This window comes from Budorcas taxicolor, chromosome 5, assembly GCF_023091745.1.
Source record: "Budorcas taxicolor isolate Tak-1 chromosome 5, Takin1.1, whole genome shotgun sequence".
Classification (NCBI taxonomy): domain Eukaryota; kingdom Metazoa; phylum Chordata; class Mammalia; order Artiodactyla; family Bovidae; genus Budorcas; species Budorcas taxicolor.
The window spans coordinates 120,607,692-120,632,122 of record NC_068914.1 but is presented as its reverse complement, the minus strand read 5'-3'; the positions used below and the strand labels follow the sequence as shown (position 1 = coordinate 120,632,122).

Below are 24,431 nucleotides of genomic sequence, written 5' to 3'. Positions count from 1 at the left end.
CTTTGAATTCCTATAGACACTAGTACAATCTAGCACTTGATGTGTCTTATTTTCTTCTTTACAGATCTTCTCTGCTGCTGCTAAGTCACTTCAGTTGTGTCCGACTCTTTGTGACCCCATAGACAGCAGCCCACCAGGCTCCCCCATCCCTAGGATTCTCCAGGCAAGAACACTGGAGTGGGTTGCCATTTCCTTCTCTAATGCCTGCAAGTGAAAAGTAAAAGGGAAGTCGCTCAGTTGTGTCTGACTCTTCGTGCCCCCATGGACTGCAGCCCACCAGGCTCCTCAGTCCATGGGAATCTCCAGGCAAGAGTACTGCAGTCGGGTGCCATTGCCTTCTTCCACAGATCTTCTCTAGACCTTCATATATCCCATTAAATTTTTATCTCTATGGTGCTTACCGAAGTGCTGGGTACAGCGAAGCAACCTAATATTCATTTGCTGAACCACCAGTCTGTTATATGTACAGAAATCATATTTTCATAAAACTGATTACAGTGTTTTACTTAGTCATTTCTTAAATCTTTTTCAATAGTCTGATTTAGAGCAGCTACTGACTATCTATCTTCTACTCCAGTGTTTTGATTTTCAGCTACATTAGAAACTGGTCAGCCATTCTTCTTTTAGAAACAAAGACCCATGGTTTAATGTCTTCTGTCATTATGCAGGATTACAGTTTTAGAGAGTATAGTTTTATTCCTATTCTATAAGGAATGTTCCACAAATGTGAAAGAACACTTCTTCACATGTGGGACTTTGTGAAAAAAATTGAATTCCATATATAGGCACTGGATAGAGCTTGAAATGTGAGACACTGCAAGGCATAGGAAAGCAGAGCATGTGTTCTCAGGGGGCAGCCTGGGGAACTGAAACGAGCCATGGGACACATCAAAGGAGGAAGAGAACCAGATATGGATGCCACCTTGATCATTATAGGAAATATCCCTGACCCCCTTTCCTTTCCATACATAGCAACATTTTCAAGAAGTGGTCATTTCTATGATTTCTGTTCTCTAGGATGGCAACTTAGGGAATCATCAAGAATAGATTTCTTGCCATTTAAGTTTCTGGATCCCAAGTATTTCTCCTATTCTTGGAACATGATTAATTATTGTAATAAAATTTTCTCTATTAAAACAATAACTCAAAATTAGAGGGAGAGCAGACAGGTAAATGAATAACCACAATGTATTATTCTGTAGTAGAGACACCCACACAGTGCAACTATCTGGAGCACCTAGTTGCCGAGGTAAGTGGTCAGGTGGTAACTGAGGTAAATCTAGAGTCATGATTAGCCAGCCAAAAAATAGCTGCTGGGAATAAATAGATTAGGTAGGTAGATAAGAAAAGAAGGAAGAAAGAGGGAAAGAAAGGAGGGGAAAAAAAAGGCACAAAGATAAAAAGAAATAAAATAAGTGAATCAATACTTTTCATCCCAAAGAAAGGCAATGCCAAAGAATGTTCAAACTACTATACAATTCTGCTGATTTCACATGCTAGCAAGGTAATGCGCAAAATCCTTCAAGTTAGGCTTCAATAATACATGAACCGAGAATTTCCAGATATAAAAGCTGGATTTAGAAAAGGCAGAGGAACCAGAGAACAAATTGCCAACATCTGTTGGACCATAGAAAAAGCAAGAGAGTTCCAAAACACATCTACTTCTACTTCATTGACTGTGCTAAAGGCTTTGTGTGGATCACCACGAACTGTGGAAAATTCTTCAAGAGATGGGAATAACAGACCACCTGTATGCAGGTCAAGAAGCAACAGTTAGAACTGGACATGGAACAATGGACTGGTTCAAAATTGGGAATATACATCAAGGCTGTATATTGTCACCCTGCTTATTTAACTTATATGCAGAGTACATTATGAGAAACGCTGAGCTGGATGAATCACAAGCTGGAATCAAGATTGTAGAGAGAAATATCAGTAAGCTCAGAAATGCAGTTGATACCACTCTAATGGCAGAAAGCACAAAAGAACTAAAGAGCCTCTTGATGAAAGTGAAAGAGGAGAGTGAAAAAGTTGGCTTAAAACTCAACATTCAAAAAACTAAGATTGTGGCATCTGGTCCAATCACTTCATTGCAAATAGAAGGGAAAAAAAAAATGGAAGCAGAGACAGATTTCATTTTTTGGCTCCAAAATCACCGTGACTGCAGCCATGAAATTAAAAGATGCTTCCTCCCTGGAAGAAAAGCTATGACAAACCTAGACAGCATATTAAAAAGCAGGGACATCCATTTGCTGACAAAGGTCCATATAGTCAAAGCTATGGTTTTCCAGTAGTCATATATGGATGTGAGAGTTGGACCATAAAGAAGGCTGAGCGCTAAAGAAATGATGCTTTTGAACTGTGGTGCTAGAAAAGACTCCTGAGAGTCTCTTGGTCAGCAAGGAGGATCAAACCAGTCAACCCTTAAGGAAATCTACCCTGAATATTCACTGGAAGGACTGATGCTGAAGCTGAAGCTTCAATACTTCAGCCACCCGATGTGAAGAGCCATCTCATTGGAAAAGACCCTGAAGCTGGGAAAGATTGATGGCAGGAGGAGAAGGAGGGAGATAGAGGATGAGATGGTTGAATGGCATCACTGACTTAATGGAAATGAGTTACAGCAAACCCTGGGAGATAGTGAAGGGCAGGGAAGCCTGGCATGCTGTAGTCCATGGGGTTGCAAATAGTCGGACACAACTTAGCAACTGAACAACAAGAAAAGCAAGAGGTTCAAGGTGGTTTGAGTGTTCAGGTATGTTTTTGGGGATGGTGACGATGAAGGGTGAAAAAGAGTAGAAAGAAATCAGACTAGAGTGTAAGCGGAGGTGGAAACATGGGCCTTGTGTGCCATGCTAAAAAGCACAAAGGTTTGGTGGAATTATGGGAAGATTATAAGTTGTGGAGAGGAATCATCAGAGTTTCGAAGATCAATCTAACAGTTTTAGAGAATGGTTGAGAGCAAGACCAGAGGCAGAGAGACCTATGCAATAGAGACAGAAAGAGGGTAAAAATTTACGACCCATTAAGGAGTTAAAAATAATAGCTTGGTGATATGTGACTATGAAGGGAAAAGACAAGAATGACTCCCAGGTTTGTAAATGACAGGACTTTAGTATGAGGAGATGGTCAGGAATAGAAGGTAGGGAAGAGCTGATAAATTCAATTTTGAACATACTGAGTCCATGAGGTTGTTAGAAATACACACAAATTTAGAGTTGAGGATAGAGGACAGAGATGAAAATGCAACACGGAATCACAGGATGTAAGTGCAGTATGCAGGGCCTCTTTAGAAGAGCACCAAGACCAAAACAGCAGGGTTGATGAAGATGACTTCCTCGGGCATGCAAATAAGTCCTTGCAGGGAAGACTAAGGCATGGCTAGAAGAAACCAGGAGAAGCTGGTGTCCCGACAACCCAGGGAAGAGAGAATTTCACAGTTTATTAAATGCTGCCCACAGACTAATACAGGTGCTAATTATGTGTCTGCTTCAGATGTAGCATTAGAGCAGTCTTTGGTAGATCTGTGGGGAGTCCATTTCAAAAATGTTGGGGACTAAAGTCATACTGCAGTGAGTGGATGGCAGCCTGGGAAGTGACAATGTGGTGGAAGCATGAGGACAGAGATGGAAGAAGAGAAGAGTGCCAGCTGTGCAGAAGGTGAAGCAATAGTTCTGCTACTGTTAGAATCATTTCATTGAAACTGACCAAGCACAAATCTTACAATATAGCAGGCATTTAATACATCTTGCGGAGAAGGCATCGGCACCCCACTCCAGTACTCTTGCCTGGAAAATCCCATGGACAGAGGAGCCTGGTAGGCTGCAGTCCATGGGGTCGCTAAGTCAGACACGACTGAGCAACTTCACCTTCACTTTTCACTTTCATGCATTGGAGAAGGAAATGGCAACTCACTCCAGTGTTCTTACCTGGAGAATCCCAGGGACGGGGGAGCCTGGTGGGCTGCCATCTATGGGGTCGCACAGAGTCGGACATGACTGAAGTGACTTAGCAGCAGCAATACATCTTGAATTATCAATTTAAAAGAATTGACCAGCTTTTCCCTCCATAAATAATTACCTCATGCATTTTTCTTTTTATAAGTGTGTCCATATTGACAAAGATCTACTTTCTAAAGAAATGTTATAAGTCTCATATTAATTTTATTTTATAAAAAATATTTCTTGCTTCAAGATTAGATTAGCCCTAAAATCTTTTCTCACCGGTGCCTACCTAATCAATGAGCATACTGCACAATTTCACTTAAAGGGATGATTAAAGGTAATAATTTCCATTAACCAACTTCACAGGTTTAAAAAAATTCAAATATTTAATGTTTTACCATAATGATACATCATTATTTTAGTAGTTACTAAATGTAATCATCCATCCATTTCTCAACTTTTCTGTTAGTGAGTTCCTCAGTTTATGAAATTTGTGCTCCAGCATTAAACTTGAATGAAAGTTAAAGTTCCAAAAACTAGATTAGTCAAGCCATAACGTAAACAGGAGAGGCAAAGGAATGACTTTGAAACTTCAAGTATTTTAATTATTCAGTACTACAAAACAAAAACTCCGATAAATCCCTTATACTAGAGTCAAATAATATTAAATAAAATTATCAGGTATATCAAAGGAAAAGAGACATTTAGAAATTAGTTGCCTCTGATTAGCACTTCCTTTTTCAGTAGTGTTATCAAAACAGCATTTGTGGTTCACTTTTAACACCGGGAATAAACATTTTTGCCTTTTTCCTTCATTTCAAGGAATGATTGTGAAAAATGCATGTAATTATCCATTTCTTCGTCTACTTTGGAGTTAGCTCCATTCAAAGCAGATTTTCACATAACCAAGGGGTCAGGACTCCCTTTAGCCATCATCTAATTTGAAACAGATGGACTAAAAGCCACATTTCCCGGCAGAGCTGCCATACAAGCAGGTAGCTTGGCCCCTGTCCCTGAGGTAAATAGGCTTAATCTGTCAATTAGGCAGCGGCCTGAGAAGCCATTATTTTAATCACTTATCTCTGGAAGCCTTCCTCTGCAGCCCCAGAAGCGCCAGCTCACGCAGTTAAGGGCTGTGGGAACAGAATGTGCTGGCACTGACAGCGCTGCAGATTGAGAAGGGGACTCACCCAGACTGGGCCTCGGGGAAAGTGCTTCTCTCGGCGGCGAGCATGACCCCACTTCCTCCTGCCGCCACCTGGCCCACGGTCATGTGCGGCCTCCTCCCGCCCGCCTCGGCTTCCCTCAGTGTGCGGGTGCTGTGGAAGGAGCTCTGATGCCAGGAGGACCGCTCTGCCCGGCCCTGCGTGCCCGGCGGCATGGGCGCCGGCCTGGCCTGCCCCGCGGCGAGTCCCGCAGTCACGTAGTTCTCCTTCTCCAGGAGGTTGCCCAGGCTGTGGCTGGTCCCAGGCCTGGGGTAGGTAAGCACTACCGGGTGGACAGGGGCGCCGTCAAGATCGGCTTCGTTCACAGACCCGTACTGGTAGCGCCTGTTGTAGGTGTCGTAGTGACGCTGTCTGCCCACCGCCCTGGAGTGGCTGAAACCTACAATTTCTGAGCGGGCGTAGCGAGGTGGCATGAGAAGCGTGGACCTCCTGCTATCTTGGTGCCGCAAGGTGTGGCCGGCCTGGCTTCTCTGGCTGTACTGGTGCTCGCTGTGTGCGTAATGAGCCCTCTCAGGGCTGCTGTCTGGGGAAATCTCAAGTCTCCTTAGAGGCTGCCTGAAGAACCTTTCCTCCACCGACTTCTGGGAGCTGTACTGCGAAGTTCCTCTTCCCCGGCGACCTTCGTAAGTGGGAGCTGTGCCTGTCTGCACAAAAGAGAAATAAAATTTAAATGAGGCATGAATCAGTTTTCATCTTTGTTGAAGATCAATTATCCTAGGACTATTACACAAGATGTTGGTTTCTCTAAATCACATGGAGAAAGTCGGCTCCTTTCTGGGTAAAATCTGTTTCTAACAAGACTTGGTGGTCTAGTTATTCGCACCAGGATTTGATACTGTTTAAAGTTTCCGGTTTTCCATGATGTCCACACAAAACCAATCTTCTTATAATACATTTAGGAAATGGTAATACTTGAGAACGGTACACATTAAAAAATAACTCATAGAAGTTTTAAAATGTTTACTTGGTATTCTAATAACTATGGTTCTATTCTTTGGTATCCTACCTTTAGCAAGTCATAGGTTTTAGTAACAGGGGAACGCACACCAGCAAAATCATTTTCAACCAAGTGTAGATTGTAGACATATTCAGGAACACTGCTAGTTCGGTGAAGATTTCCTGAAAGCAAACAAAATAAGTGGGCCAATCAGTGGTGGTGGTGGTTTAGTCACTAAGCTGTGACTGACTCTTGCGACCCCATGGACTGTAGCCTGCCAGGCTCCTGTGTCCATGGGATTCTCCAGGCAAGAATATATAACAATAGTATATTTTAAATTTAAGTAATTAAAGTCAGTGACAAGTATTAGATTTATATTAGTGTTTTTCAGTGTTAGGTTAACATGGGGCTTCCCAGGTGATGAAATGGTAAAGAATCTGCCTGCTAATGCAGGAGATGCAAGAGATGTGGGTTCGATCCATGCGTTGGGAAGATCCCCTGGAGTAGGAAAAGGCAAACCACTCCAGTGTTCTTGCCAGAAGGTTCCATGGACAGAAGAGCCTGGCAGGCTAGAGACCATGGGGTTGCAGAATCAGACACAACTGAGCATGCATGCAATACAAGGCAAGGTTAATATGACCCTTGGATGTGGCAAATGATCACAAGTTCTGGCAACATCCTTCACAAGCTTTTCAAAATAAAAGCTGAATTAAAAATAAAATTAAAACTTTTTTTTGAGGAAAGGGAAGAAAGGAGAGAGGACATTTTCACAAAAATCTAAACGTTTATTACAATCCTAAAGAATTTGGAAATCACTCAGTTGGCTTACATGGTTTGTACTATAAAAGTTCAGTTTCTGTAAGTTAAGAGGAATACCCACGGCAGGAACTCTGAAGTTTCCTGAGAGAATGTAGGTGAGGCAACAAATATAATGGGTCAATGTATTCAGACCAAACATGGGTCAGTTTGAAAAATGCCAACTCTGGGCCTGGGGCATTAGGCAATGTGAGAGTCAGGTAGGAGAGGGAATCCACTTCCACACCAAAAAAGAACTGGTGACTGGTTCTTAGTTTCGGGTTTAACAGATAGCCTGTTCCTGCAAATGCTGCAAAGGAGACAAGCCCTTCCTGCCCCGGTCTGTGGGGACTACAGGGACTCTCAAGTAAATTTGTTGTTGTTTAGTTGCTAAGTTGTGTCAGACTCTAACTGGGGCACATCTTCAAATACTCTTTGAGCTTCAAATGTCTTAAAAAGCTTCCCGTTTTTTAATCAGTTCTTTTGTAATCTCCCACTGCTTTACAAAAAAATAATAAAAAAAGCCAAAAAACTAATCAAAATAATCAAATATCTCTAAAACTTAGGTAATTTCTAATTTCCTAATGTTAACCAAAATTAGTCACATAGCATTCTTTTAGAAATTAGAGGAAAAATAAAATAGTACATTAACTCTTCTAGGCTTCAGAGACTCATGAAAGATGTTGGTAATAAAATAACACACGTAGACCCTTTCCAATACAACTAGAACATACCAACATACTTTCCCAATAAATTGTTAGAGTCTAACTAAATATATTCGCAAGTTATTTTGAGGGAGAGGTGGAATGGAGAGTGTTGTTGTCAAAAAGCTAAAAAAGTAAGAATTCATCCCAGATTATTTTTGTACATGTGTTTTATTTCCTGGAGCCAAGTAATCTGGCTAGTAAACATGTTTCAGGCCTCAAGGGGTCCTGGGGAAGACAGCTACAGGCTTGTAAGCATCACCCTAAAGATCGGGGGTGTTGAGCAAAGGTACGCAGCTGTTTGGAGAAGGCAATGGCACCCCACTCCAGTACTCTTGCCTGGAAAACCCCATGGACGGAGGAGCCTTGTAGGCTGCAATCCATGGGGTCGCTAAGAGTAGGGCACGACTTGAGCGACTTCACTTTCACTTTTCACTTTCATGCATTGGAGAAGGAAATGGCAACCCACTCCAGTATTCTTGCCTGGAGAATCACAGGGACGGAGGAGCTTAGTGAGCTGCCGTCTATGGAGTTGCACAACTGAAGCGCCTTAGCAGCAGCAGCAGCAGACAGCTGTTTCCAGGGGCTTGATTTCTTCTCAAGAGTTAGCACAAGGTCAGGCAGCCTCTTAATTTTTAACTTCAATGTCAGAAGAAGCCTAGAACTTGGACACTGATAGGAAAATCTTCTGTACGAACCCATATCAAAAGCTGTGAGAGGCTTAAGTACTCAGCTCTCAGTGTCTGCCTGAGGTTCCTGCTCAGGCTGTCTGTAGTCCCCAACTCAGGTCTCACTGTTCCTTCTCTAGCCCCTACCCCCACCCCCGACTACCAGGGAGGTAATGCTGCAAGGAAGAGTCCCACCCATGTGGGAAAGGAGGTTAAATGTTTGGCTTACATTCTTAACTCAACATTGTTGCTGTGGGTGGTAAGGCTTTTTAAAGCAACATGGATTAACACCTTAAACTGCAAGATTACTTTTAAGGAACTCAAATTATTTTATTTTATACTTTGTGATGCAGAGTTAGCTATTATCATATCCCTTTAAAAGAGGGAAACTTAAATTCAGTTCAGTTGCTCAGTTGTGTCTGACTCTTTGCCACCCCATGGATTGCAGCATGCCGGACTTCCCCGTTCATCACCAACTCCAGGAGCCTACTCAAACTCATGTCCATCCAGTTGGTGATGCCATCCAACTATCTCATCCTCTGTCATCCCCTTCTCCTCCCACCTTCAATCTTTCCTGGCATCAGGTTCTTTTCCAATGAGTCAGTTCTTTGCATCAGGTAGCCAAAGTATTGGAGTTTCAGCTTCAGCATCAGTCCTTCCAATGAATATTCAGGACTGATTTCCTTTAGGATTGACTGGTTTAATCTCCTTGCAGTCAAAGGGACTAAGAGTCTCAACATCACAGTTCAAAAGCTTCAATTCTTTGGCGCTCAGCTTTCTTTATGGTACAACATCCATACATGACTACTTGAAAAACCATAGCTTTGACTAGATGGACAATTGTTGGCAAAGTAAATGTCTGCTTTTTAATATGTTGTTTAGGATGGTCATAACTTTTCTTCCAAGGAGCAAGAGTCTTTTAATTTCATGGTTGCAGTGACCCACCATCTGCAGTCATTTTGGAGCCCCCCAAAATAAAGTCTGTCACTATTTCCATTGTTTCCCCATCTATTTGACATGAGTTGATGGGACCGGATGCCATGATCTTAGTTTTCTGAATGTTGAGTTGTAAGCCAACTTTTTCACTCTTCTCTTTCACTGTCATAAAGAGGCTCATTAGTTCTTCTTTGCTTTCTGCCATAAGGATGGTGTCATGTGCATATCTGAGGTTATTGATATTTCTCCCAACAATTTGATTCCAGCTTATGCTTCATCCAGCCCATCATTTTGCATGTTATACTCTGCATGTAAGTTAAATAAGCAGGGTGACAATATACAGCCTTGACGTACTGCTTTTCCTATTTGGAACCAGTCTGTTGTTCCATGTTCAGTTCTAACTGTTGCTTCTTGACCTGTATACAGATTTCTCAAGAGGCAGGTCAGGTGGTCTGGTATTCCCATCTCTTTCAGAATTTTCAACAGTTTATTGTGATCCCCACAGTCAAAGTCTTTGTCATAGTCAATAAAGCAGAAATAGATGTTTTTCTGGAACTCTCTTGCTTTTTCGATGATCCAACAGATGTTGGCAATTTGATCTCTGGTTCCTCTGCCTTTCTAAATCCAGCTTGAACATCTGGAAGTTTATGATTCACATACTGTTGAAGTCTGGCTTGGAGAATTTTGAGCATTACTTTACTAGCATGTGAGATGAGTGCAACTATGTGGTAGTTTGAACATTCTTTGGCATTGCCTTTCTTTGGGACTGTAATGAAAGCTGACATTTTCCAGTCCTGTGGCCACTGTGGAGTTTTCCCAATTTGCTGGCATATTGAATGGAGCACTTTCACCGCATCATCTTTTAGGATTTGAAATAGGTCAACTGGAATTCCATCACCTCCCCTAGCTTTGGTCGTAGTGATGCTTACTAAGGCCCACTTTCATTTCCAGGATGTCTGGCTCTAGGTGAGTGATCACACCATTGTGATTATCTGGGTTATGAAGATCTATTTTGTATAGCTTTTCTGTGTATTCTTGCCACTTCTTCTTAATATCTTCTGCTTCTGTTAGGTCCATACCATTTCTGTCCTTTATTGTGCCTATCTTTGCATGAAATGTTCCCTCAAATTTTCTTGACGAGATCTCTAGTCTTTCCCATTCTATTATTTTCCTCTATTTCTTTGCATTGATCACTGAGGAAGGCTTCTTCTCTCTTCTTGCTATTCTTTGGAACTCTAGATTCAAATGGGTATATCTTTCCCTTTCTCCTTTGCTTTTCGCTTCTCTTCTTTTCACTGCTATTTGTAAGGCCCCCTCAGACAACCATTTTGCCTTTTTGCATTTCTTTTTCTTGGGGATGGTCTTCATCACTGCCTCTTGTACAATGTCAAGAACCTCCATCCATAGTTCTTAAGGCATTCTATCAGATCTAATCCCCTGAATCTATTTGTCACTTCCACTTTATAATCATAAGGGATTTGATTTAGGTCATACCTGAATGGTCTTGTGGTTTTCCCTACATTTGTCAATTTAAGTCTGAATTTTGCAATAAGGAGTTCATGATCTGAGCCACAGTCAGCTCCTGGTCTTGTTTTGCTGACTGTATAGAGCTTCTCCATCTTTGGCTGCAAAGAATATAATCAATCTGATTTTGGTATTGACCATCTGGTGATGTCCATGTGTGGAGTCTTCTCTTGTGTTGTTGGAAGAGGGCGTTTGCTCAAAGCCAACTTAAATTACTTGCTTTAAATTGCAAAGAGACTTACTATCAGGTTTGAACTCTGGGTTCATCCTTTCCACTGATCTTTAGTATTGATCTCTACTATTTGATTGTATTGTGGCTCTTCTGAAATTGTCATTTATCAAATCCCTGGAGGAATATCATCAGTTTTTTATGCGAACCAAAACAATCATTCTCTTTCCTCTAGAACCTTTACCTGGACAACTCCAAATACTCTGTAAGTTTTTAATTTGTTGACATAAATCCTTATAAGGAAGTTCTTCTGTTTTCAGATGAATGAATTGAGACTGATTTACTGGTTCCCAAAATAACTACAAGGTAGTTGGTAACAGGGAGTAAAATAAGATTAGATCTTTAAACCACAGACTCTCTTCCTGTGCAAGAAGAGTTGTAACTCTCGATATTCAAACTGCAGGATGGCTCAATAGATAGTTTAGATATCTATCTAAATATCTATCTAAAATAGATATTAAAAAATATTTTGAACTGGCTGGAATTAAAAAATATTAATCAGGATGGAAACAAATCTCTTTAAGGCAAATCATTATTTTCCGTTCACTCAGAGGATAAAACACATAATAATATAGTCATATTATATAGTCGTATAATATAGTCATGGCTGAACATATAACTCAGCCATGCCCTTCTCCAAAAACAGAAATAAGAAAGCAACAAAAACATATTATACATGCAGGTACATACTGCTTTAAATAAATCCAACATAAAAATTCGTATTTTCTAACATGGAAAATCAGGTCATGCCTTTATTTCAAAGGACTTGTCTACATCACAAAAGGACGTGGGTATCTTCTTTAAACTGAAATAATCTGAGGCCCCCAACTCTACTACTTTCTGTATGTCTTGACAAATTACCTACATTTATTTCCCATAATTCCACCTATTAACAGAGTTGGTGAGAGACATTTATCCAAGAAAGCATATATTCAATGCTTTTAAAATTGTAAAGCAACATGCAAAAATTAGATAAGGCTTTAAAAACAGAATTTGGATAACAAAATCTGTATTTCACACATTTTCATGAATTAATCTGTTGTAGAAAGAGGGATAAGCTGGTTTGCATGCTTTAATTCACACTGTATTGTATCTAAGAGTTTTTATTCAGGTATTGAATTTGGCTTTTTCTGGTTATTTTGATTGACCCAGCCATTGAGGATGATCACAATGACATTATTGTGGTTTTAAATAGTCATTCATATAATGTGCTTTTGCTATTTCCTAAAAAGGCAATGATTTATAGGCACTATTTCAAATTAATACTCACTCAGGCAACATTATCCAAACTGTTTCTTATAAGAGCACTGCAGACATCTACGGAGCCCAATTTAAGGAACATGAAGGAGGAAGTTACAGAACTCAGTCCTCCTCAAATAACAAGCAATTCAGATCAAAGCAGTTGTGGGGGCAGGGTAGGAGGGTGAGAGTTGGGGGGGTTGGTTTTGATTCCAAATGGCTTAGAGGATTGCAGAGGTGTAGACCTCACAGGAAATGTGATCTTCTCTCTTTCCAATTCTGAATGTTAATCGGAATGATGTGATCCCAAAGCAGCTGTTCATGGGAAAACATCTTGGTTTCTGGTCATCTATGCAAGTATTGTCCAAGATAATGAAACACTCTTAGAGTTAAAAATTGAAAATTAATTTCTATAATCAATTCTTTCTTTGTAGCTTTTGTGACCAGCTTTATTACCTAATTGGTTAAATGTAATAATTTATTTATATATATTACATATCTATAAATGTCTATTTGGTTAAATTTAATACACTGATTTGTATATATTATAGATAAATAAATCTAGTACATTTATTATATTGAAGGACAGGATAGCCTAGCATGCTGCAGTTCATGGGGTCGCAGAGTTGGACATGACTTAGCAATTGAACAACAATAATATATGTATGAAATTAAATTGACAAGTCTCTAATTATGACTCTATTACCTGTATCTGGGCACATTAAAAAAAAAATCAAACACAGCTTCCTTTATGGCAAGCATTAACAGGTGATACAGTTGCTAAACAAACACCTTTAAATAGCTTGTGTTTATTAGAGAGATGAGAGTAGCATTCACATTCAGAAAAGCATCTTGTTTTCAAGCCTCCAGCACTCTCTGCTGCTGCTGGTGCTGCTGCTAAGTTGCTTCAGTTGTGTCCGACTCTGTGAGACCCCATAGATGGCAGCCGACCAGGCTCCCCCATCCCTGGGATTCTCCATAAAAGAACACTGGAGTGGGTTGCCATTTCCTTCTCCAATGCATGAAAGTGAAAAGTGAAAGTGAAGTCGTGTCCGACTCTGTGCGACCCCATAGATGGCAGCCCACCAGGCTCCCCCGCCCCTGGGATTCTCCAGGCAAGAATACTGGAGTGGGTTGCCATTTCCTTCTCCAATGCATGAAAGTGAAAAGTGAAAGCGAAGTCGTGTCCGACTCCTAGCGACCCCATGGACTGCAGCCCACCAGGCCCCTCCGTCTATGGGATTTTCCAGGCAAGAGCTAAGCATGTTGAAAAACTGATTTGGTTCACATTCAGCTCTAAAAGAAGAATGTGTACAGATGGCGGTATAATAAATTCCCATGAAAACAGGTACTCATAGAAATCAGTATGTGTTCACTACCGGTGTTGATTTAAATGCTACAATTTATTGTGCTCAATCACAGACAGTTGCCTTCACTGTGTGAATTCACAATGGTCTTTTTGATGGAAAGAGACTAGACTCTGGAAGTCTAAAAGCTATCACCTTCTTCTCTTTGGTCTTTTCACAGCAACCTCTGGGTAACAACATCTCTCTTTCTCCACATACCTTAAAAAAGATTTAACTACATGACGTCTTGAAACTTATTAGAAGGAATCTGTATAGCAGTTCATATTTAAAAAGCTCCTTAAAATCATTTACTAACAAAAGTAGGTACTAAAAGAAAACACAAAATAGGACCCATCAAGAACCAAATGGACTTCCCTGGTGGCTTGGATGGTAAAGAACCTGCCTGCCAATGCAGGAGACATTAACAGACTCAGGTTTGATCCCTGGGTTAGAATGATCTCCTGGAGAAGGGAATGGCTACCCACTCCAGTATTCTTGTTTGGAGAATTCCATGGACAGAGGAGCCTGGTGGGCTACAGTCCATGAGATTGCAAAGAGTTGGACACGACTGAGTGATTAACTCTTTCAGTTTCACTGAGTTAGCGAAGAACTTTTCTTTGTCTGTGTGGTCATGTAACATAGAATTCATTTTCCCTGACTTAACATTTAAAAAAATTATTTCTTTTACTTTCTGTTTTTACTTTCTAAGAAAAATATATTCATGAAAACCACAATTCTACAACCCTGATACACAACTCAGGTAAGCACTTGCTCAGGCTGGAAAATGAGTGGAATTTGTTGGTTGAAAAAACTATGGTAAAGAATTGTTTTAAAGAAGACTAGAGTCTATTAATGTCTTGCATTATGAAAATATTAACAAAACGTGGTGGTGCTATAAATGGCCAGTTAAGAAAGCTCACATGATCAACCCTGAGGAACAACTGAGTGTACTGAGTATACAGTTGGAAAGCACTGGCTGTGAGTTCTTACCAAGTGGAACATGCCAGGAGTCAGTGTTGGCAGTACAGTGGTGACCACAGCTGGCTTCAAAGTTGAGTATGCCCGAGACAGACCAACAATCCTGGCAGAAAGGGCCTTGAACTCCGAGTGCCACTGTGTCACTAGTCATTGGCTATCACCCATTAATATATTAACCAGCCGCCAGAAGTCCTTATTTTTTAGGAGTCCCTTTATGTAGTTTATGATAGCATTTTATGACATTTTGGAGGTATTCCTCAAATTACTGCTTTCAGTTCAGTTCAGTTCGGTCGCTCAGTCGTGTCTGACTCTTTGCGACCCCATGAATCGCAGCACGCCAGGCCTCCCTGTCCATAGATAACCACAAAACACACATTTAAAAGTTCCTTCTATACTGCAGGTATCTATATCATATACTTTGAGTAGCCATATGTTATTATAAAATGTGATTATAAACTGGTAATTTAGCATATTGGTAAAATACTAAGTAGATGCATCCTGGAATTTTTAAAATCTTTAGGAATTCCTATAATTTATCACCATACTTTTTTACTTATAAAAAAGTATAAAGTTTTATAAAAACTTATAAAAATTTATCACCAAACTGTTTTACTTATAAAACTTTAGAACTGCAATGACAAATAACACATTATACTCACAATGATGCAACTAATAGTCAAATAGATGAATTTATAGAACTTTTTCCTTTAAAAAACTCTACCAGTTTTGGTAGTAACTCTTAAATCATGATATTTCTACTGCCTCTCACTTGCCAGTGCTAACCTCTTCTCTCCCAGCTGATTCATAACTTCTGTCCCTTCTTTAAATCCACCAAATCTGCCAGATGTATTTTCAGAAAACCCCTGCATATTTCATGTTTCTCCCCTTTGAAACATCTTGTTTGACTCACAGTGATCAAATCTTTAACTCGGATCTTTAACTCGACACTATGAGATGGAGGGATGAGGGAAAGCTGCCTATACAGGGGCACAAACTGAGCTGAGTTTTGAGGGGCATGTAAGAGTTAAGCCAGCCAAGAGAAGGGAAGGGGGAGTCAGGGTAGTAGTAGGGAGAGGAATTGAGCAAGATAAACTGCTGGCGTTTGGTTGTGTGCCAGAATAGTGGTGATAGGACCAAGTTTGAGAAGATGCAGGCGTCAGAGCACAGAGAACTTGAAATGCCATGCTGAATAAGGAATTTCACTCCTGTAGAGAACAGCAAGAAACTGAAGCATTTAAATCAGGAAATGGAGCGCTGAGATTAGAAACTTTACTACCTAGGTGGAGAATGAATTGGAGTAAGGCCAGTAAAAGCAGGAAGAGGTCTTATGTTCCAAGTAAATTTTTACCTTCTTAATGTAGAATCCATCTTTTACTACCACTGTTGGCAGTCCTACATCAGAACTTGACATGTTAATGGATGATCAGTCAATATTTCCTTGTACATTCAAAATATCCTAGTTACACATATTCAATTTGCACTTAATCCTTCCTGTGGATCACCACAGTGGAGCCAAAATGGGAGGATGACAGTTGCTTTTGTCTTAGAGTGGATAGAAGGTGCTCAAATATTTCCTATTGTTTCTCTGTCATTCTGGAAATAAAGAGAGGAAGAAAAAAATTTCCCTGAAACGTAGGCAGACTCTTTCTAAGTGATTAGAAAAGCTGACTACGTTCATTGTGGCAAGGTTGATTCTACATCTGCATAATATATATTTACTGCCATTCTGTTATCTTTTTGGTGTGTCTATTTTTCTGTAATATTTTGATATTCTATAATAAGTTATTATGATCTGTCAAGAAAAGTTTAAATTTATATTCCTCCTTCAAAAGAAAAGGTCATCAAGATACAATAATTCTGATGTGATCTTCCTCACCACCATCCTGTGACCATACTAGTGAGATTTAAGATTTAGTGGGAATAATTTATTAAGCTTCTAGTGAGTAGTATTTTCTTCTGGATATCAAGGAGTTGCAGAACTTTGGTTATGATGCTTTGGCCAATTAATACTTTTAAGCCTAAAGCTGACTATTCCAAGAACACAAGTATGCGAATTCTTTTAATGGTAATAGCAAGCTGTGTTTTCAAATGCTCAAGTTCTTTTTTCTGAATATGTATTTTCATTTAAGTCTACATATTGAATGGGCTCCTCAGCTCATCTTTAAGCACTTTTCTTAATAACAGAGCAACTGTATTTATGTCCTATATCTGGTCAGCATTAATGGAATTACACAAAAGATACACAATAGATTTTTCAATAATTCTATTCTAAAAGGACCTGAAATTCTGCTTATTGTTCTTATCTTAATAAGTCAGGGGATGGTTCACTCTAATACAAAGATTAAATATTCTACTAATTGTAATTCTACTAATTGTCTATTCCCATTTGCAACACTCTTTTTACTATTTACTCTCCCAGAAGGAGTATGATATTTATGTCTTCATACATTTGTGTACATGCACAAAATAGCTGGAGTCCAACATTTACCTCAGAATGGTATAATTTAAAATTCTTGAATGTCATCTGAGATAGTACCAAATGATCTTGTTATAGACAATATTAATCAAGTCTGATATATAAATTCCAGAGGTTTTAACAACATATTTGTTATTTATATTTCATTATTATCAAAGATATGCTTGTTCTCTCAGGAAATTTTTTAAAAAGTTTCTAATAATTTCTGTTGATCAGACCAGAAACTCAACTTGAATATAAAATTAATGTTAACTGTTTGAAGATAATATGTATAGCCTTATTATACACAGGAAAAAATTTAAAGCTGATATCCAAAACAGCTAGGAGAAGGTGAAAAACATATGCTTAGAATTTCTAGCTCAAGGAGGCTACCCTGTGTTCTCATGACTGGAACTTACTAACACAGGGCATAAATAACATTAATGCAGTCTTTAAAAAGTCTAAGTGAACAGCTGTCTTCTCTTAAGGTAATTTCAGATACCTTATCTGGGACATAGAGCAATGTACTTTTATAATCAAACACTGTTACATTTCAATTGACTTTGAGGCATCGCTACTCATGCCCTCACTCAAGACCTTATCCATAAAAGATGTGTTGTCACCATTATCTAGGGATGAGAAGTTAATTTTTTTTGTAATCACCATGTTGTTAACATTCTATTTCCTTTGACTAATTATAATTGGAAGAATTTCTGAAAAAAACAAAAAACACTTTTTTTAATCCTTGCAATTGATCTGCTAGACATTAGGCTATATCATATATTAGGCAAACAAGGAAGTACATTAAATCAGGTGGCAGTACTGATAACTTTACATTCACAGCAACACAGCCATGCTCCTGCTATCCCGCCATCTAACTTTTTTTCCTTCTCTCCAGAATTCTCCTACTTCATAAAGGACTAGTCGCCTTGTTCCCAGAATTGCTTCATTCCTGGAATTCCTTTTTTGGCAACAAATAATTCACACAGGATTTAAACAATGTCCAACAATCCTCACCCTCACCCCCCAGCCCCAATAATACCTATTAATTGCCTTTTTTGCTACCTTAGCCAATTTTCAGTCCTTTCCCCCAAAATCCTTCTGATCACAGGTATTCAAAACATCTTAGCAAGGAAAACCATTTAAGTAAATAGCATGCCTTTGGTTGATTTCCAAAGTTTCAATTTTTATTATGATATTGTTCATTGTGTTTAGAAGTATTACATATGATAACTTAAAACATGGCTTCCTTACCCAGGCACCCAAGGGGGAACTGTTATAATAAGTAAAGTAGTAGTATTTTCAAAGTAAATGTAATAAGTAGGATATGGACACTTAAAATTCTTCCCTTTGCTAATATAATAATGTACTTGCAATTCGTAAATGAGTTCTAACTTTTATAAAAAAAATTAAAAATTTCTACAATACAGACTCATCTCACAATGCTGCTATAGACCTCAGTTAACGTCTCCCCACCCCCCAAGAGTTACAGCCAACTTTAAAATGTTCAACACAATTTAAAAATAACATCAAAAGTTAGAGTAATTTACAATGAAAACCACTCACTTATATAAAGGCATTAGAGAGAAGTTGACAAGTTAAAGAACCCTGCAGGGTATTTATCAACAAATCAGTCGTATTTATCTCATCTCTGCTTTCAGAAGATTATCTGCTGGTTCAATCTTACAGGTATGTCAACAATGCAGAATTCTCCAGAGCCCTGGAGCTAAAAGCAGTTAACATTAGGGTCACTTCTTCCTGGAATTTATGTTGATACAGGATTCTTTCCAGACCACCACAGTTTCAACAGTCACCTGTCTGTTTCAACTTTAGAGACAGGACAGTAACATTGAAACAACGCTCACAACTGTAAGAAGCCCCCAGACTTCTTCAAAGAACTTTAACAATATATACAAACCACCCCTGGTAACTGTTCCATAGTATGTTAATGCTAAATTCCTCGGAAGCTAATTTCCTCTTTGAGTCTCAGAAGCTTTGTTCCTTAGTTGGACTCAAGCAGTTATAGCAGAAGCATCATGACAGGGCCCTTTGTTCTACCATATCAATTCTGTGAACTGTGTAATATTCATGCTGTTCCCCCTAGAACACTCTTCCTTCAACCCATTACCTATGTCCAATCCTACTGATTTTTTGAGACCTAAAATCCCAGTTCCTCCAAGAAACTTTTCAAAATTCCCTCCAGATAATAGTCTAACTCATACTTCTAAACTCCATAATTTGTTGGCTGTTCTTCCTTTGAGTAGCTTGCCATTTTTTATTTGATTAACACATTTTTTAGAGAGCATTTTCCTTCTACAGACTTTGAACTCCTTGCTTTAAAGCAAAAAGAGTGTATGTTTAGTTCAGCACCTGCAACAGTGCCCTGGATGAAGACTAGACACAACAGAAAGTTCTTGAATTCACCACACAACATGAATGCACCATTTTCAAGAGAACAAATCATGTGTGGGTTTGGAACTAAGCGTCCAATAAATGTTGAGAGACTGACAGACTTTTCATATGTGAAATGGATCCTCATATCTATTTCATATAACTATTTGAAGGATAAAATAAAATGCAAACATCTTGAACAGGGTTAGGCACAGGGTAGACGCTCAGCAATGCTCCCTTTCCTTTTGTTCATTCCCTATTTTTACTGAATAGTTGATGTCTGCTTGCTCTTCCTCGCCATTCTCAAAAGGTAGGAAAAATATTTCATGTGCCTTCCTTGTGTTCCCCTATGCAGAAGCAGCTAGTCTGGCTCCAGTTTAGCACTGGATCCGCACAGACTAAAGGGGTACAATGATCTCACTGGTCAAAAACTGGCCTCAGTTGTCCTGGGGTCTTTAGTCAGATTCCTAAATGTAAATTAGGTTCTTTTTTTCCATGTGCTATGGCAGTTCTGTGTCACTGAGATGTCTCCACTCTCTCAGAACTTTATCAATTATATTTAAAGGAAAAATGGGAATGGACCATAGACAGGCTTGGGTCTAATAAAAATCCTACTTTGTATTAATTACCAAAAAGCTTAACAACGTAACTGATGAATAGTTTAAAAATTAAGGCTTGGGAGTTTTTCTGCTACTTACTATCTGTGGGAAATTGTTACTTAACTGCTTAGTAAAGCAACCTACCTCACAAGCATTGTTTTTTCTTGGAAACATAAATAACATAATGAATACACACCACAAAGTCCAATTCTTGGCACATAGTAGGCACACAATTATATCAACTCTAATCATTAAACAGCTTCTCTTTACTTTTCAAGTATGTAAATATTGATTGCCTGACCCTTTAAAATTATTTTACACAAATGGAAAACAATACAACCTCTCAGTTTCTGCTGTTTTAGATCTCTGATCTGGTCTGCAAGCATTTTTCTTTTTCCTAATCGATTCTACAGTTGTCCTTTCTCGAGTTAACTTCCTAGACAAACAGTTCAACATTGCATGAAACAACTGGTAACCCAACTTAACTGTTTCTTTCCTCTTCTCTTTTCCATAACAAGCCTAGAATACTTTTATATTAAAAAATTAAACAACTAATAAAATAATTACTGGGGGGCTCTGATCATCTGACTTTTAGCAAGAGAGAAAAGGTATTTCACGTTCTCTAATTTTCAGAACTGGTTTGCCATCTTCTTCCCCTTCCACCTCCTTAACTATCAATTACTAAAAAAGAAAAAAAAAAAAAAAAACACCAAACCTTGTTCACTTCCAAAGTTTAATTTTTTTGTAAATACCAGCGCTGTACTCACGAGTGCGTTGGCGGGGCACAGCAAGCAAGGCAGGCGGGACTGCTGCTGGCCGGGTCAAAGTCCCCTTCTTTCTTCTCCTCCTCCTAGTCAACCAGCGGGGTGGTGTGATTGCTCCCCAGCCCAAAGTCTCCTACCTTTCACTTCCTAGATGAAACCACTCGCTCCATACACTGGGTGGAGTGCCCCAAAGTATCTAGGCAAGGCCCACAATCCCAATTTATAGGTTGTAGGAGAGCCAGTACTTTCAGGTTTTCTTTTTAAAAATATTTATGGAGGTCACAGATCCTTTAAAAATTTTAATAAAAGCTCGGGGCGCTTTCTCCCAGAAAAAAATGATTATATCAAATTTCTGCACAGAATTTCAAAGTGTTTAAAAATTCCTGGAACCTCCAGATGAAGTCCTCTGGGGTGGGGGGCCTAGGGGAGTAGGTTAAGGAAGGGGTGAAAATCTTGGACTGAATTCTTTTCAAAAAAAAAAAAAATATATATATATACACACGTATATGCATTTAATATACGCAGATACATACATGACAAATCTGAGTAAGAGGTTATTTTAAGAAAGAGTGCTTTTCCAAAGTAAGCTGGTCTGAGTCTGGAGGCGCGACTGGCCGTACAATGGGCCGGCAACCAACAGGTGTGCAGTACCCGGGTCCTGCACCCTCAGGAAGAAGCAAGAGGAAGCAACCGGGCTCTGAGGGTGAACGGGGGGTAGGGAAGGGATAAAGGGCAGGATGAGGGCGGTGTGGGGGACAGCGGGGCTGCACTCACCGTTGCCCGCGAAACTGCGGCCCTTCCGGGCCAGGGTCTGCTGCACCTGCTCCTGGATCCGCAGGCTCTTGACCGCCTGGCCGCTGCTCCCCGCCAGCTTCAGCTTGGCCTCGGAGGGCAAAGCCAGGCTGGAGCTGTCCAGCTGCCCCAGGATCTGCTGGCCCAGGACTGTCCGGATGTAGCCGCACTCCGCCGAAGAGCCGGGAGCAGCCATGAGGCCGGAGCTGGGGACCAAGCCGCTTGCCTGCCGCGAGACCTGCGGGAGAAGCTGCGGCGGAGTCCGGGGCACCCGTGCAAGCCCCGCCCCACCGCCCCGGCCCCTCCTCCGGCCCCGCCTCCGCGCCGGTGAGAGGCCGGAGCTGAGGAGAGCTGGGCCTCCGGAGGCCGGAGCTGGGTCTAAGGCAGGAGAGGGGCGCGGCTCTAGCGCGCCTAGCACTCGGCTAGGGAGCTGGGCCGAGCGGACCTCGCGCGCCGACACCTGGCGAGTTGAACTGCTCACAAGGAAGCGGGAGAGGGGCGCGGTCCGCCGTGGGGCGTGCACACTCCCCGAGTCACCTCGGATCCTGCGGGCCAGGGCCGCACCCCGCTCTCTATGCCTCGCCCGGCCTCCGCCTAGCCCTCGAGAACGACGTGATTTCCGCCTGACTGCCGGGGTCGACCTGCAGGCACTTGCTCCCTGGAGGGTCAGTGCTGTTCTTGGGCCGAGGTTTGCCTCTGGGATCTCCGAGGGAGTAGTCTGTCTGGTTCGTCAGGCTCTGTCAGACTGTTCGAAACATTTCCTGGATCTGAGATGAGAAGGGGCTATTTGATCAGGCTTAAGAAGGCAGTAGGAGGGAAATGTGCTGAGAAGACGATCTGTGTGAAATAAATGAGTTTTTAAAATAGTATTTTTTTTCCCCCTTCGTACAGTTTCAGGGACTGTCCTTTTTGCGCAGATGCAGTCCCGGAAACATATGTTCTTCCTTACTGAGAGTTTCTGTTTTCTCTTGCACATACACAAATTGTACCCAGTACACTCTTGCTCACCCACTCCTCTCTTATGAACACTCCCACACAGAGAAGCTCCGATAAGAGAGCAAGCACGCTTTCAATAGCTGATACTTTTAAAGTCCTTTTTATGATAGACTCTTTGTAGGGATCCCATGGAAGGAGTCTATGACTTTTCAGTCGTATATTCCACAATGTATTGCTATTAGTTGTGTTTCACACTTCGTTAACTACAGAGAACATGATGAGCTAAACTCAACAGAAAGAGCCCTTGACCTTAAAGCTTTCAAATTAAGTCACTCATCCTGCTTTCCCTCTTTGGACTTGAGAGGCAGAAGGAAAAACATCTATCCCCGGTAATAAGATAAATTCCATTTGATTACTTGGGATTCTATGTCCACTCTACCTCAAATCACTGAGTTATTGCAGAACCTCACTTATTCAGGTTTCTGGTGGCTAGAGAACACAGCTTCTCCTGTCTCCATTTTCCTATGGCATATCCTTTTGTCTTTACACACACGCTTAAAGCACAGTATAAGGCCTTCCAGGGGATGAATAGGAAGTGAAGGGGCCGAAAGCCTGGACAACTAGAGTGGCAACAATTCTGCCATCCTTTCTCAGCTGGCCACATGGCTTAAGTGAAGCCATGTGAAGCCATGTAGATGGTGGGTCTTCTATGCAATTCCTCCTATCCCAGTAAAGTGAAGTCGCTCAGTCATGTCCGACTCTTTGCGACCCCATGGACTGTAGCCTACCAGGCTCCTCTGTCCATGGGATTTTCCAGGCAGTGGATTGCCATTTCCTTCTCCAGGGGATCTTCCCAACCCAGGGATTGAACCCAGGTATCCCGCATTGTAGACAGACGCTATACTGTCTGAGCCACCAGGGAAGTCCTATCCCAGTCCTAATCCATAAAGTGGATTATATCTTGGGAGGGCTTCCCAGGTGGCGCTATTGGTAAAGAACCTGCCTGCCAATGCAGGAAATGTGAGAGACATGGGTTTGATCCCCGGTTTGGGGCGATCCCCTGGAGGACGACATGGGAACCCTCTCCAGTATTCTTTCCTGGAGAATCCCATGGACAGAGGAGCCTGGCATGCTACAGTTCATGGGGTTGCAAAGAGTTGGACACAACCAAAGTGCCTTAGCACACAGGCACGCATGCCTTGCGAAGAACTTACATATATAGCCAGATGTAAATACCCAAACCTGGTGCTGAGATTCAACTGAAAAAGAGAAGGGTGAACTGAAGGGAAAGTGATGATAGAGACTTCCAACACTGAATTTCACTCCTGTCCTCTTCTTCTTCCTCCCCCTACAGCCCTCCTGGTAGCCTCCTCTGGCAGCTCTGTAAATGCTGCTTTGAAAGATAATTTAAGTACCTGTCCCACAGGGTCAGCTGGGCCATTCCTTGGTTTTTGCGCCTAATAAAGTCAACTCTGCCTCCATATAGTTCCTTCAGCAGGGGAGTGGAGAGGAATGTTTCTCATTTATTTATTTGATTGGTCCAAACTTCATTTACTTTCTTCCCCTCAAATTGACTTTTTTTCCCCAAGTGTAATGTTGTAGTTGACTAGCCTAATAGTATCCTATTGAGAATGTAGAAATCTTGGTAATGGGTAGGTGGGTGATTTGACAGGATGGTTAAAAGCACTGAGTTGTCAATGAGGCAGATCTGGGTTCAAATCTTAGCTTGTCCTTTTATAGTGTAGCCTTAAGCAAGTGTCTTTACATTTTTCAGCCTTAATACTCCTACCTATAAAACGGGAGTAATAAAAGTACCCACCATGAAGTGCTGCTGTGAGAATTACATAAGTGGTTCAGAAGAAAACCCCAGTGAATCATTGTTCAATACTCTTTAACAAGCATCCCACTGAGTTCCACTTTTGTATTCCTCACCTCCTTCAGGTCTTCGTTCATATATTATCATTTGGG

General features: G+C 40.8%; 1 protein-coding gene across 1 annotated transcript in view; it reads right to left on the bottom strand.

Moving 5' to 3' along the window:
- PKP2 (plakophilin 2) overlaps positions 1–21,723 on the bottom strand; it is a 90,180-nt gene extending 68,457 nt beyond the window's left edge. The window contains exons 1-3 of the mRNA XM_052640432.1: positions 21,510–21,723; positions 6,177–6,289; positions 5,135–5,814 (exon numbers count right to left, since the gene is read on the bottom strand). Of these exons, the coding sequence (XP_052496392.1) occupies positions 5,135–5,814; positions 6,177–6,289; positions 21,510–21,723 (1,007 nt within the window). The remainder of the gene's footprint in view (positions 1–5,134; positions 5,815–6,176; positions 6,290–21,509) is intronic.
- Positions 21,724–24,431: the final 2,708 nt, after the last annotated feature.